General features: G+C 36.4%; 1 protein-coding gene across 1 annotated transcript; it reads right to left on the bottom strand.

Annotated features, from left to right (window-relative positions):
- On the bottom strand, positions 1-761 carry LOC149419121 (uncharacterized). The gene is made up of 2 exons (XM_089637930.1): positions 390-761; positions 1-78 (listed from the first exon to the last, which is right to left on the bottom strand). The coding sequence occupies exons 1-2, from the start codon at positions 759-761 to the stop codon at positions 1-3; spliced, it is 450 nt and encodes a 149-aa protein (XP_089494056.1).
- Positions 762-17,539: the final 16,778 nt, after the last annotated feature.

Genomic DNA, 17,539 nt, shown 5'->3' with positions numbered 1-17,539 from the left:
CTACCGCGTGACCTGGAACGAGGTCGGTGCGCGGAATTTGGGTACGATGTCGATGGATGACGCCATTCGCGGCGGGTGCTGGGATTTCGGTTTTCGAAATTAGTGTTTGCCTGTCCATGATCATCTCTCCGAGTCGTTTTAAGTCGACTGACTTCTAGAGTGACTGCCGAAATTTGTTCTTGTAAATTTTGTAATATAGCACTGATGTTTGGATTCGAGTTCGGGATGCCATTATACTGTTTATTGTCCATAGTTTCACATTCAGATTTTTGATAAACTTCCGAGATTTTATCTGCTGCAGATGCTAGTTGTAACAGATTGTCGTCGGGTAGTGCGGTAAGTATGGCCTGAATGTGTTGCGGGAGTCTTTGCAGCCAAAGTACGCATACGATTGGGCTCTCCGATAGCCCGGGACCAGCGAGTTCATGGATGAGTCGAAGCAGTCCAGAAGGTTTCCTGTCCTCGAGCTGTAGTCCGGTTAGAAGACGAGTGAGTCGCTTTTCTTCAGAATCTTGTAATCTCTCGATGAGTGCTGATTTGAGATGAGTGTACTTGTCTGCTGCAGGAGGATTGATGACGACGTCGCTTACGGTCGTCAGGGTCTCCATATCTAAAGCGGCAACAATAATGTTGTACTTGGTGAGGTCATCCTTTAGTCTTGAGTTAGAAAATTGGCTTTCAGCTTGTGCGAACCAAAGTGCAATGTTGTCGCGCCAGCACGCGGGTAGTTTAACCGAGACAGAGTTTATTGTTGTGTCCATTGTGGAATTATTACCGTGGATTTCGTTCGATGTCTTGGTATCCTCGAATGACATATTGTTTTGATAATACGGCAAGCAATAGGCAGTATAAAATAGGCAGATGTATGTGTAAAAATAGCAAGGAAACAAAAGTTATGACGACAGTAAATTTAGATTTTGAAAAAAAAAATTTTAAATTCAAAAATGTTAGATTGATGGTATCCGAAAATTTAAAAAATCCCTTAATCTAGAGTGCATACAATGTAAATAATGTGAATGTACTGTGACGAGTTCAACTTGTCTGGTCACTTTATTTAATAGGCATGTAACAATATTGTACACTTGCAACAAATTTTTTTTTTAAAGTTATTTTAGAATGTTCGTATTCGGAAATTTAACTGTAAAATCACTGTATGTAGGATTAATTATGGTTTGTTACTTAGTGTTGATTACTGGGCATTAATTTTGAGGCGGATGTTACGAGGTCCGGAACTGGAGTTCTGCCTGCGTAGTAAATCCGGTAGATTCTTGATCTGCGATGAAATTGATGTTGGTCTGCAGAAATTGTTGCGTTCTGCGGTGAATTTGATGCTTGGTCTGCAGCTGCTGGTGCGGTGTTTCACTGAAATTGAGATTTTTTGGCACTATACTATTCGAATATACGAGTTTTTTGGTTCAGATTAGTGGGTATATTTGATATACTTAAGTATCAGAATTTGTGGGACAATAATGTTTTTTTTTTTTAAATGTGCTTTATGATTTGACAATCAGACTCTAATAAATATACTGGACTTGAAAATGTTGAAAATGAGATTGAAAGTAATGAGATTGGAAGTAATGAGATTGGAAGTTACTTACTCAATTGTCCAGGATTCCAGCTTCAACGTTCGACCTACCGTGTCCACTAAATATTATTACCACCCAAAGAAATGTCGAGGTCACCAGTATGGCAGCGCGGGGTCGCCAGTATGGCAGCGGAGGGTCGCCAGTATGATAGCGATGTGTGGAGTGTAATTTACGGTGGCTGCCGGTACCGTAAATCTGTGTTCAAGGAATTCGGATGATTGAAAGATAAAGGTCTGCGATCTGAATTTATTTGCGAGAATGATTTTACAAGTTATGCGAACGCAGAGACGGTGGTAGCGGAGAGTAGTGGTCTGGTCGAAAGTTGAAACTAGAATGACGGAGAGTTGTCTTCCCGTCCGCGCCTAGCTCTTCCGGGGCTTCAGGCGGCGGAGTAATTATTTTAGTGTTATCATATTTGGGATGAGTTAAAGTAGTCCCACAAATGTGAGGTGAGAGGAGAGACAAAGACAAAAGATAGGCGTGTGGCAGAATCATTAGGGTCAACACCCATAATTGCAGAGAGGAATCGTGAAAATCCAGTCATAATTCTTGGAATAAAACTGGCCGAAGAAATAAACAGGTTATCAAACCAATGCAGTCTCGGACGGAAGGCAAAAGATAAGCGACATGAAGTGTACTGGGACATTTCAACTAGAACGAGTACCGAAAAGGCCTTAGGAGGTTGGAATAATCGGTGAAAAGTGTGATAGTTATACTAAACCATGGAAAAGAAAGGTGAATAAATGTGCAATGTAAGAGACGACCTTACGCAAGGGATTTATCATACGGAGGAATGGGAATGATTGTCAGAAGTGATCAATTCGGAAGGTAAAGGGAGGGACGGACGTGTACACCATTTAATTCGACAAAAGGCGAGTTGCGAGTTCTATTTTCACACGGAAGAAAGAAGACTGAAGGTAGGCTGTAGGAAATACTCACGAAAACGGAGAACTAAAAGGAAAATTTTGACTAGTTACGCGTAAGAGGGTGTCTTAGCGCACTAAAGGAAAGGTCATCAGAACACACATCACGGACCAAATAGGAACGCGAAAAAATTTAAATTAGAAAAACAGGTCAATTCTGACGGATTAGAAGGCACCTACCAGATGAGGCGAACTAGAGAATTTCACCAGTACGGTTCTGCGTTGTGAAACAGCAAATGCTCCTTTTTCTGGGGAATAAAGCTCAGTAAGGCCTAAGTGGCGCAGGGGGTTTTGTGCGAGGATCTTAGGGCCATAACATTTCAATAAAGGTGGGACTGCAATGACAAACGTAATTATTACTGTTATAAAACAGCGTGCACGGGCACAAATCAGGATAGTTCGTCAAAAATTGCCGGGGACCTTTTAAGAAAGTATACGCGTCGCACTACGAGGAAGTACCACTTGGTAATTATCCTGGACTTGGCAAGATTTCTAGTCTAACGATTAGTTAAACTCAGTGGATCACGGGTCGCCGTAACTTTCAAAAAAATATACACGTCGTGCTACGTTTTATTATCACTTGGTAATTTATTCTGGACTTAGAAATTTTCTGGTCAAAAAAACATACAGTTCAATTCAGTGTTTGAAGAAATTAGACTCAGTGTCCTTGACGTAATAATAAATTCAGGTTGAAAAATTTAATTGGTTTAAATTCAGTGATTAAAATTAATAAACCCTAAAATTCCTTCTCGAATAAAATTGAACGCGATTGCTATGATTTAAATAAAGTCACGGATTATAAATGAATTGTGATTAAAATTAATAAACCTTGAAATTCCTTTCGGATAAACGCGATTGCTATGATTTAAATAAAGTCACGGATTATAAATGAATTGTGATTAAAATTAATAAACCCTGAAATTCCTTCTCGAATAAAGTTGAACGCGATTGTTATGGATTTAAATAAAGTCACGGATCATAAACAAAAATAATAATCAAAAAATAATAAACCCAAAATTTCTTATCGAATAAAATAGAACGCAAGTGTTAAAATCTCTCGCTTCACTTTGATAAAGTCTCGGACTAAAGTTAAATTTATAATTGAAAATCTATATACCTAAGTGCCTTGCTACCGCGTGTTAGGCTCGATCGAAGCCGTGTTACAACAAAAAATTTTTTCAATAATTACTAGGTTAGAGAGGGAAGATCGAAGTACATTCATTACGGCAAATAACGAGGGTAACACAATCAAAATTAGGAAAATAAGATTGGGGATATCTCAGGTGAAGATAAAATATTAGGTATAAACTTAGGGTAAATCTAGTGATATTTGCGAACACCCCGTTCTAAATGGCAACGGTTGTGTAAAATCCCACCTGGATGTTGCATTTAGCGGGTAGGGGCTTGGTAAGTGTTTTTATTTCCAATTCAATACAACCAAATTCCCAGATTAACTTGGAACTCGCGGTGCTGATATCTGCCGACTGACAGCTTCTACTAATCCACTTTAATATGTACATAAAACCAACATGTCAATGTTCAGGATTCCCCGACAAGATCAATATTACTACCCTCAAGCCTTACCTCATTCCCAAATTTAACCCTCGACTAAACTTCATAGTTGGTTAATGTCTGATAGTGTCGCTGCAAATCCATATCCCACAAATACGGACTAGTCAGAAGGATTTTTTTTCTCACGCTATCACGTGGTAGGGGTTGCCAACGCGGACGGATCGGACCGACGAGGCGCTGGGGGACTACTCCCTCTGACGGGGCCGTGTTGAAAAAGGGGCGCGAAAGTGGAATGAAAATTATGATGCTAACTGGTAATGAACGGGAACATGGTCAGCAGTTGGGGCGTATAGGCTGAAGGCACTTTGGACGTCTGTGAAAATCCACGTGGAGGGGCGACGGCGTGATATACGTGGGAATAAGTCCGTAGCTCTATCACATTATCCAATGGTGTCAACCGGGAAGCTGATGTAAGCCAACTGGAACGCTCCCTTGGCGGAATTACAGGCTTGAGGGTAGTAATATTGATCTTGTCGGGGAATCCTGAACATTGACATGATTACGAACAAATTAATACATGTCTCGACCAGGTAAACTGGCATGAGCTCCTTTCGATTGGTGATGTAAACACGGCATTAGAAAAATTCTATTCACAATTAAATAATCTTATAGACGCCTACATTCCCAAAAAACTATGTAGGAATTCTAAATACCCGCCATGGTATAATTCGGCCCTCATTAAATTGACATCAGAAAAATACAAATACTTTAAAAAGTTTAAGATATACAAAAACCCATCTGACTACGCCACTTTCTCTTTACTAAGATCACGCCACAAAAAACTTAATTGGGAATGCCACAATATTTACTTATTAAAAATCGAACATGATATATCCTCCGACCCAAAAAAAGTTTGGAATTACATAAAATCCAACTCCAAATCCCACAGTGTTCCGAACACTATGACATTTAAAGACGAAAAAGCTGAAAATGGGTCTGCCATCTGTAACTTGTTCTCTAAATATTTCATGTCTGTCTACAACAATAATGCTCGAAACATCCAGATCCTACCGGACAACCCCAAAGAGCTCTGTGTTGCTAGCATTAATAATATTGAAGTCGACCAGCATCATATACAGAAACACCTTGAAGATTTAGATCTCAAAAAAGGCGCAGGCCCAGATAAAATTCCCCCTTTCTTCATAAACAAATGTGCCCGCAGCCTATCTAAACCGCTATCCATAATTTTTAGTCGCTCCCTTAAAGAGGGAATAGTCCCAAACACCTGGAAAACGGCATTTGTAACTCCCATCTTCAAAAATGGCCAAAAATCTAACGTCAAAAATTATAGGCCAATTTCAAAGCTCTGCATCTTTAGTAAGGTTTTCGAAAAAATTGTGTATGACCAGATGTTTTCGGCCTTGAGATCGTCACTCAATAATAACCAACATGGATTTATGAGGGGGAAATCTACAACCACTAACTTAACGGCATTCACCGAATTCTTACAAGATAATATGGATCAGCGTATACAGGTAGATGCAATATATACAGATTATAGTAAAGCTTTTGATTTAGTTATTCATGATATCTTGCTGAGAAAACTTTTACAAATCGGTGTACACGGAGACCTCCTCAGATGGCTCTCGTCCTATATTGCAAACCGTAGCCAAGCAGTAGTCGTCGGTGGCTATAAATCGAACTGGGAAACCGTGCCGTCGGGAGTACCCCAGGGGTCATTATTGGGACCATTACTCTTTAATATATATATTAATGACATTGGGAAATGTTTTCACCACTCCAGAACTTTATTATACGCAGATGACATGAAAATATTCTCCCCTGTCACGTGTATCAATGAGTGTACCCGCGTGCAAGAAGATCTAAATCGCCTAATTATTTATTGTGCAGAACACAACCTGCAAATAAATGTAAAAAAATGTGGCACCATCAGCTTCACCCGAAATAAAAATCCCATTTCTTTTAATTACTCCCTTAACGGCACAATACTGAGCAAAATGACAGAGGCTAAGGATCTGGGAGTAGTGTTAGATCCGAAATTACTTTTTGAGCGCCATATCGAATCCATGGTTGCAAAAGCTTCCAAGGTACTTGGCTTTGTACTCAGAACCTGCAAAAATTTTAAAAAAGTAAATACCATGAAAATGCTGTACTTTGCTTATGTACGCAGTTCTCTGGAGTACGCCTCTCAAGTATGGAATCCCATGTATAAGTCACACATAGAAAGGATTGAGAAAGTGCAATATCGTTTTCTACGATACCTTGATTTTCGAGCCTATCGTCCTCATCTGAGTCACGAGGAGTCAGCAGCGTTTTTCAGGATTTCGTCACTGGAAAGTCGTAGAAACTCCGCAGACGTACTATTTTTACAAAAAATTGCCACCTCTGTGATAGATTGCCCGGAATTACTTGAAAGAATTCAATTAAGAGTACCCATCAGACAAACCAGACAAAATCACACACTAAACATCCCTCAATGTAACACGAACTCAAAACAAAATGCTTTTATTCACCGTGCTTCATACAATTTTAATACTTCATACAGTGAATTAGACTTATTTAATTCAGCACCCCACAATTTCAAACCTAAAATCAATAAATAATTATATTATCATTTTTATTTTTTATTACGTACATGCTACACATTACACAGACTAGATCCATCCCATACCCCTCCCTTCCCCATCCCATCCCTATAGGCTAATGTAACTTTTTTTATTACATAAATATTATATATTCACTAAATAATTAAAATACTTAAGTGAAAACCTATTATTGGTTAAATAATTAACACTTAATACACCATACTTTGTAATTATTATAACTGTTGGTTTTCCAAATAAAATAAAATAAATAAAAATAAAATAAATAGCAGCTTCTTTGAGGGGGAGTGTAGGTCTGACAGCACGTAGGAGTTTGAGCTTCATCAGGCGAAACCTACACGACACACTTTTCGCGTTATTATCATGATATGGGATGCAATTACCTTCCCCATCTAGACTCAGTAAAGTAGTTCGTCCGGAAGAATGGGCGTTGGAGCGATTTCGGAAATGGCGTGATGACTTAATTCGCTTTCTCTTGGACGTGAACGGATTCGATAGGTCAGGGTACCTTTATGAAATGGGTTGCCAGCTATGGGGTATAGTCTAGCCACGTCGGAGTCAGCGTTTGATTTCTGATCACCATCCACCGTTTTCGTATTTGGTCAGTGGAGGAGCCAACGTAATTTGAAAAAATATTTCGATCATATAGTTTACCCTTTCTCCCCCCCCCCCCCCTCTCGTCCCTTCCCTATAAAATATTAAGTGTCGAGTAACAAAATTAATATATGTTAAAATAGATGGAGGCGACCCCGGAGCTGAGATACCGAAAGCCGACGCTCTATGCATGTCAATACTGTACTATACTAATTTGTGCAATAACGAAACTATTTCATGTTCTAGGATTTATTTAGGGTCAGGAAGGAAAAATTGCGAGCGATTACCACTGTATTAGAGTTAGGCGTACTGTAGGGGACAGGAGTAGGTTAAACACGCGGTCTTATAAGAAGTTTAAAAAAAATTTCAATGGTAAGGGGATCATTCACTCTAATTTAAACGAACCAGGATTACCACAAATATATGCATTAATAGCCCGTTCATATCTCATATGAATTAGAAACCAAAAAAGAAACACAACGCTGAAAAAGGGGCATTATTGCGAATTAAATCTTAAGATCTTTTGCCGTATGTTCCATACGGGGATCGAAAGGCTTAGCTAGGGTTTCCTCTTAAGGTAGTCCTTTTAAAGGGCGCCACCAACAGTTTAGGAAAATCGAAGGACAATGACCAGGATGTTACAACATTTTGCAGATCAGACAGGAGAAATAATCATTATTTTAATGTAGGTATAAATGTAGCAGGCAGGAAACATTACACCATTTATCAATATTATTATCAAATCAATGATCTTTGAGACTGCACTTCCTTGTAAGGAAATATTTTTAACAATAATATCTTGTGAATCTATAAAATTATCGGTTTATACGGATATTTTTTTTTATCGGTGCTTACAGTGATAACCTGATAAGCATGTTGTGAGTGTAGTGGAAAATGTGAATTCCTGATACCCAAGTGTCAAAACGTAGTACGTCTAGGTCTAAAGTTTGAAGTAAATCAATCATTTAAAAATGTTATTAAGTTCTGTAAGTATTTTAATATTTTTTTTTTTTGTGATAGATATTTGATTAATTATGACTTTTTCAACTATCCATTCGTTGTTCGCTTCCTTGTAGCCCGCTTGTATGATTTATGGTCCGTATTCCATCTAATACATCCAAGAAATCGGTCCTGTTCCCAGTAATGTTTGTCACGAATTCCTCTTTGCAGTTGGCTAGGTCCAATAATCTCTGACACAGGAATTACTTGGTGTTCACAGGAATTCCTTAATAAGTGCCCTAAATCACTTGGGCAGTAGCGTAACTACCGGCTTAGTCAGCTGGGCCAGGTCACCGCACAAATGGAGCTATATTTTCAGTAGTATCACAATCATCATGTTGAAAACTTATTGATATAAATATTTTCATTATTTCTTATGTTTTTTTATCTATCTAATTATTTATCTTTTCCATATATATTTTTATTTATATCTTTGATTATATGTAAATTCGCATTATCTAAAATTAGATCAAACTCCCGCCACCTCGGAACAGGCTCAGCCTAGTGAGGTGGATTCTACCAAAAAAATGTATGTTAATTTATTGGTTAATAAATAAATAAAATATTTAATTTCTAAAAACAAATTGCTAATTTATTAAGAATCTCTTCAAATTATTCGTTATTCGGTTAGAAAAGAGATTGCATGCGCTTTACAAATCAATTGATATGTTTCCTGATAAACTATTAGTAAAATACCAATGAATTATCATTATTTTGGAACACGTATTCATAAAAATCGTAACATTTTCGCATTTCGTCATAGTATATATATAATTATGAAAAATGCAAGTGCATTATCAAGTGTTTCGATATTATTACGAATTTAATAAAAAAAAATCAGGAATCGGCCTACAGTCCCGTTTTTAACCGAATTACCATTAATTTTGAGAGAATTTTAATAAATCGGCAATACTCATTTTCTGTGTGTGAGTTTATTGGTACCACATCAAACATGATATTTATATTCGTGCTTTTCTACCACTAAACATAATATATTGTTTTACTACATGTACCCATCTAGCTTAGCTACCGTACCTGGTTTTATTACGTTTCCCTCTGTTACTACGTTTTCCTTTGTATTTTACGTGAAAAAGTTTACCTGTGAGTTCTTTGACACTAGCTTATTGTTTTACGCTGTCCAACTTAAGGAAAGAAACGCATGAAATACATTGTCTCCATGACCAACTATGTATATACGAGTTACTATTATGTTAAATAACGACCAATTCAAATAATTATTGTGAAATTTCTCCGTCTGAAACGCAAATGGCTTTGGGAATACTTTGGAATAATCAAGGGCCAATGAATGAGTTCATTACCTGTCAAAGTACCTGTCGTGTTCTGTCAAGCTGTTATTTATACTAAGAAAAACACAAGTTTAACTAATCCGTCGAAAGTAAAAAACTATCTATCGCGAAAAACAACGAAAGTTCAACTTGTGGAAGTGTTATCTCTTAAATCATTTGCTTTTAAGCACATTTTTAAAGTTATAAACTAATCATCCATAATAATTGTTTCACTAACAGAAGTACCTACCAAGTGATATTTACAACAACAAGTGCGTTCATTGGCTGCCTTTGATTATGAGCTCACTTTTCTGGGCTCCAATTGGTTGCCTTTGATTTTGAGTTCACTTTTCTGGGCTCCAATTGGTTGTCATAGTGTTTTGAAACTTTAAATAACTTCTGCATTCTAACAAATCGAAAATAATTATTTTATTTAAAAAAATACTTTGTTTAACCTTTGCCGTTGATGCATATGTTTAAAAATTATGGGAAAAAAAAGAACTCTGTTAAAAGCCCTATAATCGCTTCTCCTTACACCTCCCAGTCTGAAGAATCGGACTCCGACGCTGATGAGATTGAAGCCGAAAATAACCCTGACCTGAGTCATGTATCATGACATAAAATATTATCCGGGACTCAAATTGCCCTAAAAGCCTTACAGGACGCATTGGCTGAAAAGCCATCCAAAGTGTCTAAAGAGCAGCAGCTCAAAGTATCGAGAAACGTGACAAATGTTCTCGGTTCCGTTGCCCAACTTTTGCTGGAGAAGGAAGAGCTTAGAGGAGACCTTAATTCGGCCCTAGCTAATATCAAGGTCTTGCGGGCCGAGAAAACAATGGCTGAAAATTATACAAAACAGCTGCTGGACAAAATTCAACAGCTTGAGTCAGATCTGGGTCCATTAATGCGCCGTGTGGCTGATGCAACAGAGGCTAGCCTTTCATTTGCTGAAGTTACAAAGAAAAAACTCCCAGTGCCTCCACCACTCACTCGCACCAGTATCAAAATAGGGAAACCAAGACCATCTGTATTTTTTTTCCCAAACTACCGGGGGTTGACGATAGCGATGGGACTAAAAAAATTATTAAGGACATCGTTAAGCCATCGCAATTAGGAGTGAGGATAACGGGAGTAAAAAACATAAAAAACAAAGGAGTCATTATCCACACTGCCAGCAGCCAGGAACAAGAAAGGCTTTTAAATGATCCTGTTATATCCAGCTCTGACTTGCTGAGTGCCCGTCTTCCAGTTAGGAGGCAGCCAAGGTTAATATTTTTTAACGTGCACCGTGAACTATCGGATGAGAAATTTTTAGAGAATGCCCTCTTTGGAATCTCTGAAGGTGACAACTTTAAAGAGTGTGCATCCAAGTGCAAACTTAGTCATATGGTTGGAGCTCGAACCGGACCGTCTTGCCACAGAGTGTACTCGGTGCCCGCTAACATTCGTCATGCATTGGTGCAACAAGGTCGTGTATTCGTGGACTGGACCGTTTGCGGTGTGCGTCACTTTGTAGGACCTACAGTGTGTCTGAACTGTCAAATGGTTGGACATTCTCACAAGTACTGCAAAGATACAAAGAGATGCTCTCACTGCGGTGTAGAAGGACACGCGCGCGAGGCCTGCCCCGCTTCTGCTGCAGCACCCAGTTGCGCTACATGCGCACGTTTCGGAAAGCCTGCAGCTTCCCGGGCCCACCCCACTAGAGATAAGGACTGCCCGGCGTACAAAGCGGCTTTATTGAAGGATCTCTCCACCATCGACTATGGCGTTTAATCATACGGAAAAAGATGGCGAGGCAGTTGCTGTTGATGCATTAAATATATTTTATCAAAATGTGAGGGGTATTCGAACAAAGACCGTAGGTGTGCGCAATGAAATTTTAATCAATAATTATGACATTATTTGTTTTTCTGAAACATGGCTGAACTCAACAGTGTTTAGTGAAGAACTGTTTGATGACAGATATATAGTATTTAGGAGAGATCGTGAGTCAACCAAATCTGCGTCTAAAGAAGGTGGCGGAGTTCTATCCGCCGTTTCTAAAAAACTTCTTGTGTCCAGAAAAACGGAATGGGAGAGTGACAATGAAGATTTTTGGCTTGTAATTAAGTCTCGTTCCAACTCGCTCATCTTTATTTGCATCCTCTATATTCCTCCTAGTGTAACTGTAGACAATTATTGTAATCAGATTGAAAAATTACAAGATCTATTTAAAGTATTCAATTTCCAATTCACAGTTTATTATTATTGGTGATTTCAATTTGCCCGAAATAAAATGGTTACCTGACAATTCATTTAAAAATAATGTACTTTCACCTTCTAATTATAAAAGCATGAAAGCACACAGTCTTGTCAACCTTTCATCAATTTGCAATTTGTATCAATTCAATAATGTACTAAATACAAATGAAAATTTATTGGATCTTGTTTTCTCTGATAAAGTTAACATAGATATACATATAGCACCAGGCTTAACCAAATTGGATCAATATCACCCTTCATTTGAAATAATGGTGAAACAAAATAAAGATCAATTTTTAGAAATCAATAGAAGTGACTCAAAATATAACTTCAGGAAGGGAAACTTTCATGAATGTCGACAGGATCTATTATCTGTTAATTGGATAACTCTTTTTAAAAATGAAAATGGGAATAGTATGGTGATCTTGTTCTATGAAAAATTATGGGAAATAATTGACAAACACTTTAAAAAGTATATTACTAAAACGAAAAATCAATATCCTGTCTGGTTTAATCAGCAATTGATTGCTCTTCTTAAGAAAAAAAAACAACATTAGACTTAAGGTAAAAAAACATGGTAACGAGTCAGATTATAGAGAATTTTCTTATTTAAGGAAATTTACAAAAAAAAATACAAAATACAAAGCGAATGTTATAAATCATACATCAACTCTGTCGAAAGTGGTCTGCAAGGTAACATAAAGGTGTTCTGGTCATACTCAAAATCATTACGAAAAACCAATTGTATTCCTAAAGTAATGCATCTTGACGATATTTCCGCAAATGACGGTGAACACATAGCAAACATATTTTCTAAATATTTTTCATCTGTTTATACCAATTCGGAATCATCCACTAATGGTTCAATGCCAAACATAACTGAACACAATCAAAGCAATTTGGGTAAAATACATATTGGTGCAGATGAAATAAAATGTTTTTTGAGTAAAATAGATTCCAACAAGGGTCCAGGCCCAGATAATATTCCTCCTTTCTTTGTCAGTTGCTTTGCAGACTCTTTATGATAACCGCTTTTTATAATTTTTAATGCATCCCTAACCACGGGAACTTTTCCTGATCTGTGGAAAAAAGCACATGTGGTACCAGTATTAAAATCGGGAGACCAATCTTTAGTAAAAAATTATAGACCAATCAGTATATTATCCTGTTTTGCTAAGGTTTTTGAATCTTTGATATATAGAAATATTTTTTCGCATTTTAAGCCCCTTCTCTGCACTAGGAAACATGGGTTTGTTCCTCAAAGATCTATTAACTCAAATCTTTTGGAATTTTGTAATTATGTATGTAATTCTTTTAATGAAAGATTACAAGTAGATGCAATTTATACTGATTTCCAAAAAGCTTTTGATAAAGTTAATCACTCCATCTTATTAAAAAAACTTGAACAAATAGGAATACATGGAGATCTACTTCGCTGGGTGAAATCATATTTGTATAACAGAACTCAATTAGTTCTTATTAATGGATGCAAATCATCCCCTATAATTGTAACTTCCGGTGTACCACAGGGTTCAAATCTTGGCCCCCTGCTTTTTCTTATATTCATAAATGACCTTGGCTCGAAATTAAATTGTGATTATGCTTTTTTCGCCGATGATCTTAAAATTTTTCGTTAAATCAAGTCTGTTTCCGATCATCAAGTGCTTCAAAACGACCTCGACGCACTTAATAACTGGTGTACTGTCAATGATATGCACTTAAATGTTACATTTTAAACTTCACTAGAAATAGAATTAAATTAAATTAAAATTAAATTTAATTAAAAATTCTTATGTTATTAATAAAATTATTCTCAAAAAAGTATCTTCAATAAGAGATCTAGGAATCACTCTTGATTCTAAATTCATATTTGATGTACACATTAACGACATTAAGTGCAAATCATTAAAAATGATGGGATTTATTCATAGAATATGTAAACCTTTCCAAGATCTTCAATCAATTCTAACTCTTTACAATGCCTTAATTAGAAGTAAACTTGAATATGGAAGCTCTATTTGGAATCCACATTACTGCAAATATGAAAATATTGTAGAATCCACTAAAAAAAAAATGCTAAGAATGTTATCCTTCAAATGTGGATTACATGACCATCTTAGATCATATGACGTACGTCGTGATTACTTCAAGATTGATACACTTAAAACTAGAAGGCAATTGACTGATCTCATATGTTTACATAAAATTATTCACGGTCAACTTGATACTACATTATGTCTTAGCAATATTAAAATAAATGTCCCCAATTCGCATTGTTTAAGACGCCATAATATTTTTCAAATGAATAAATTTATAAATAATATCGCCTACTTTAGCCCTCTGACCCAGATGTGTCGAATATATAACAAGATAGAGTGTGCTGAAATAGATATTTTCGTCGATAATTTGTACGGATTCAGAAAAAAAGTTCTGGCGCTATTAAAAAATATTAGCTAATTTATTTTGTCCATTTTCTCTCTATATTTCTTATGCCTCTTACCACTTGTAATAATGTATAATGTAATGTGTTACTTGAGCAAGCTTGTATATGATTGTGTATTTTATTTTTATTTTTTGATGTTTTTGTTTTCTAATTGTATGTATCTGTATTTAATTGTATGTATCTGTATTTAATTTTTTGTATCTTTATTTAATTGTAGATTTTTGTAATTGTACAATAAGTTTTTATAAGTGGATTGTTTTCACGTAAGTGTGATCATCTGTAAAACACAGTGTAAATAAATAAATAGATAATAATTATGTCGATTAGTCTACCCATTGTCAAATTGTTATCTACATCTCAAAGTGCGCTAAGATCAAGGAAGTTTCACCTAAATTTATTTTTCTGAATAATGATAGAGATTATTCTCAAATAATCACGAAAATGAATTATTTTGTTTCTCCAGCGTTTATTTTAGCAATCTATCAAGACAAAGCACGTACTTCTGGCATTCATATCTTTGCATTATTTCCAACAGCTTACCCTTTTCAACAAGGCCTTAATGATTTGAACGGGAGCATCTGGACCATTGTATGTTGGTTTGGTAGGAATCTAGGGATCGGTGTATCCAGGAGTGACGCACATATCAATAAATACCTATATATTATATGTTGGTTGGGTAGGAATCTAGGGATCGGTGTATCCAGGAGTGACGCACATATCAATAAATACCTATATATTATATGTTGGTTGGGTAGGAATCTAGGGATCGGTGTATCCAGGAGTGACGCACATATCAATAAATACCTATATATTATATGTTGGTTTGGTAGGAATCTAGGGATCGGTGTATCGAGGAGTGACGCACATATCAATAAATACCTATATATTATATGTTGGTTTGGTAGGAATCTAGGGATCGGTGTATCCAGGAGTGACGCACTTATCAATAAATACCTATATATATTATATGTTGGTTTGGTAGGAATCTAGGGATCGGTGTATCCAGGAGTGACGCACATATCAATAAATACCTATATATTGATTGACAGTTGGAGAGGTTTGAAGGTCAAGTGTGCAAATCATTATCAATATTGAAATAAAACTGTAGATTTGTTTAAAAATCAAAGCCACGTCGCCCGCCGCTATGGACACTCCTTTATATATAGATAGATATTCTTTACTGTTCACTCGAGAGAAAAAGCTGAAATTCTTGGGACCAGGAAATATTGCGTAACGCCTCTGAAATAAGGCCTAGTTTAATCAAACCTTTACTTTTTTTTTTTTTTTAATAAATTTAATTTAGATTAAATTTGATAATATTATTATTAAGTTCTGCAAGTGTTTTAGTTTTTTTATTATTGTGACAGCTGTTTCGGCTTACAAGGCCATTTTCAAACTGTGGTTAGTCCACATTGAGACGACGTTTTTATACTATTTCAAATGTAAATTTTGAAGGTGCATACATTGATTTATTACTGGTTACACCGATGACATGATCTATTGTTGGTTAAACCAATCTATGTTTTCCCCTCAATAAATGGTAATGGGTTCTTAATTATTTACTAATGACTTTATTGCTATGAATTATTTGGGTGCATTATACTGCTTGGGTTTTGTGAAAATACTGAGAAGTGGTGAGTAAATTATTTTCCGTACTTTATTAATTAGTGTTAAATTTGGGTCATTCGTTCGTTTATTGATTTCTAATTGTTCAAGTAAATTTAATCTAATGCCCTTTTTTCTATATGCAATGGTTTAGGACCCTTGTTGTTAAGTGGGGTATGATTATTCACCAAGAGATGTTCTGCGAATTTTGAGGATGTGTTTTTATTATTATAACATCGTATATGTTCTTTGAATCTAGTTGAGAATGCCCTCCCCGTTTGTCCGATGTAAGTGGCGTTACAATCGGCGTGGTCACATTTTAATTCATATGGCATATATAATTCATATGTACCGGACAGCAGATGGGTGTACCTAAATAATTAATGAAATGGCAGTTAAATTAAACAGTTTTAGGTTTAATTTATTTAAGTAGTTTCAGGTTTATTCTCATACAATAATATATAAGTGTTTCACAGTTACAATTAGGGTTGCCAGATACGGGCTGGATAAAAATTTGGTAAAATTTCGATCGCGCTGGCCTCGCTTATTATGAATATTTTTTAGATAAAACCTTTAGATTCACCTTAATTACTGTACGACACAACTTTTTGCATTCGGGGCGGTGGAAAATATTGCAATAAAAATTTCAATTACGTAAAATTAAAATTAGCTTTCGTTTTGTGAAACTTTATTGTCAAATGTCATTTTGTTTTGTTGGTATTTCTGTTACTATAGGACGAAACGAACGGCTAGAAGTGGCTAGAGACATAATCGCGCGGGCGTTTTTTTTAATGGTAAAAAATTCCGTCAAATTAGTATTTACCTAATATGCATGCATTGTGTGCGTTGTGATAAAACCTAGCGTAGCCGCTAAACTACTTGAAAACTGGGATGTTTTTCTTGCCTTGACGCGAGCAGGCGCTATAAAGGGGGCACTTTCTTTTGTATCACAAACCATGTTACACAAACCTAGCGTAGCCGAAAAGGTTTGTTTACATTATATTATTACAAATTATGTAGTGTTTTTATACGAATCATTTATGTATCCGCATGAAGTCGGCTACGATTGTCTAGCATCTAGCTCCTAGCTCTTCGTAAAGTGTCAGGAATACCAACATAACAAAATGTCAGCGAGTGTTAGAAATGGAGGCTGACCGTCGCCACGTCGCTGATTTCGTATGCAAGAGTAGATTTTAATTTTACGAAATTGAAATTTTTATTGCAATATTTTCCACCGCCCCAAATTCAAAAAGTTATGTTATACAGTAATTAAGGTGAATCTAAAGGTTTTATCTAAAAAATATTCATAATAAGCGAGGCCAGCGCGATCGAAATTTTACCAAAAAGTTATTAAGTCTCCAAAAAAATAAAAGAAATTTCTTTTAAATAAAAACCAACTTAAGGTAAGGTGTGGCGAGGGCGGCTGCGGGGCGTGGGGGCGCGCTGTGTGCTGTGTGTGAACACGCTCTTGCATATCGCTATTTCGTACGTACAATATTTAGGTACTTAGGAAGCAATTTCTTGTTATCATCTGTGACTTTTTTGTCACGATTGGCCGCCCCTAATATCTGGCCGCCCTAGGCCCGGGCCTACATAGGCCAAAGGGCCAATCCGCCTCTGGGTGTATTCTATCTATTACTCTAAGGTTGCGCTACCTTCTTCTTTAGTCAACGTTTCTGACACCATTAAAGTGTCCATCATTAAAACTGTGATGCTGTCCACA

This window comes from Hesperophylax consimilis, chromosome 12, assembly GCF_061612785.1.
Source record: "Hesperophylax consimilis isolate HC1 chromosome 12, BYU_Hcon_1.0, whole genome shotgun sequence".
In the NCBI taxonomy this organism is placed as follows: Eukaryota; Metazoa; Arthropoda; class Insecta; order Trichoptera; family Limnephilidae; genus Hesperophylax; species Hesperophylax consimilis.
This window is presented reverse-complemented; position numbering and strand designations above follow the sequence as displayed.

Excerpts from the sequence above, each read along its gene's own strand:
- LOC149419121 (XM_089637930.1), bottom strand. The coding sequence starts at position 761 with ATGGACACAACAATAAACTCTGTCTCGGTTAAACTACCCGCGTGCTGG. Across the intron at positions 79-389 it reads GGCTATCGGAGAGCCCAATC|CACCCGCCGCGAATGGCGTC; the intron begins GTATGCGTACTT and ends CCGAAATCCCAG.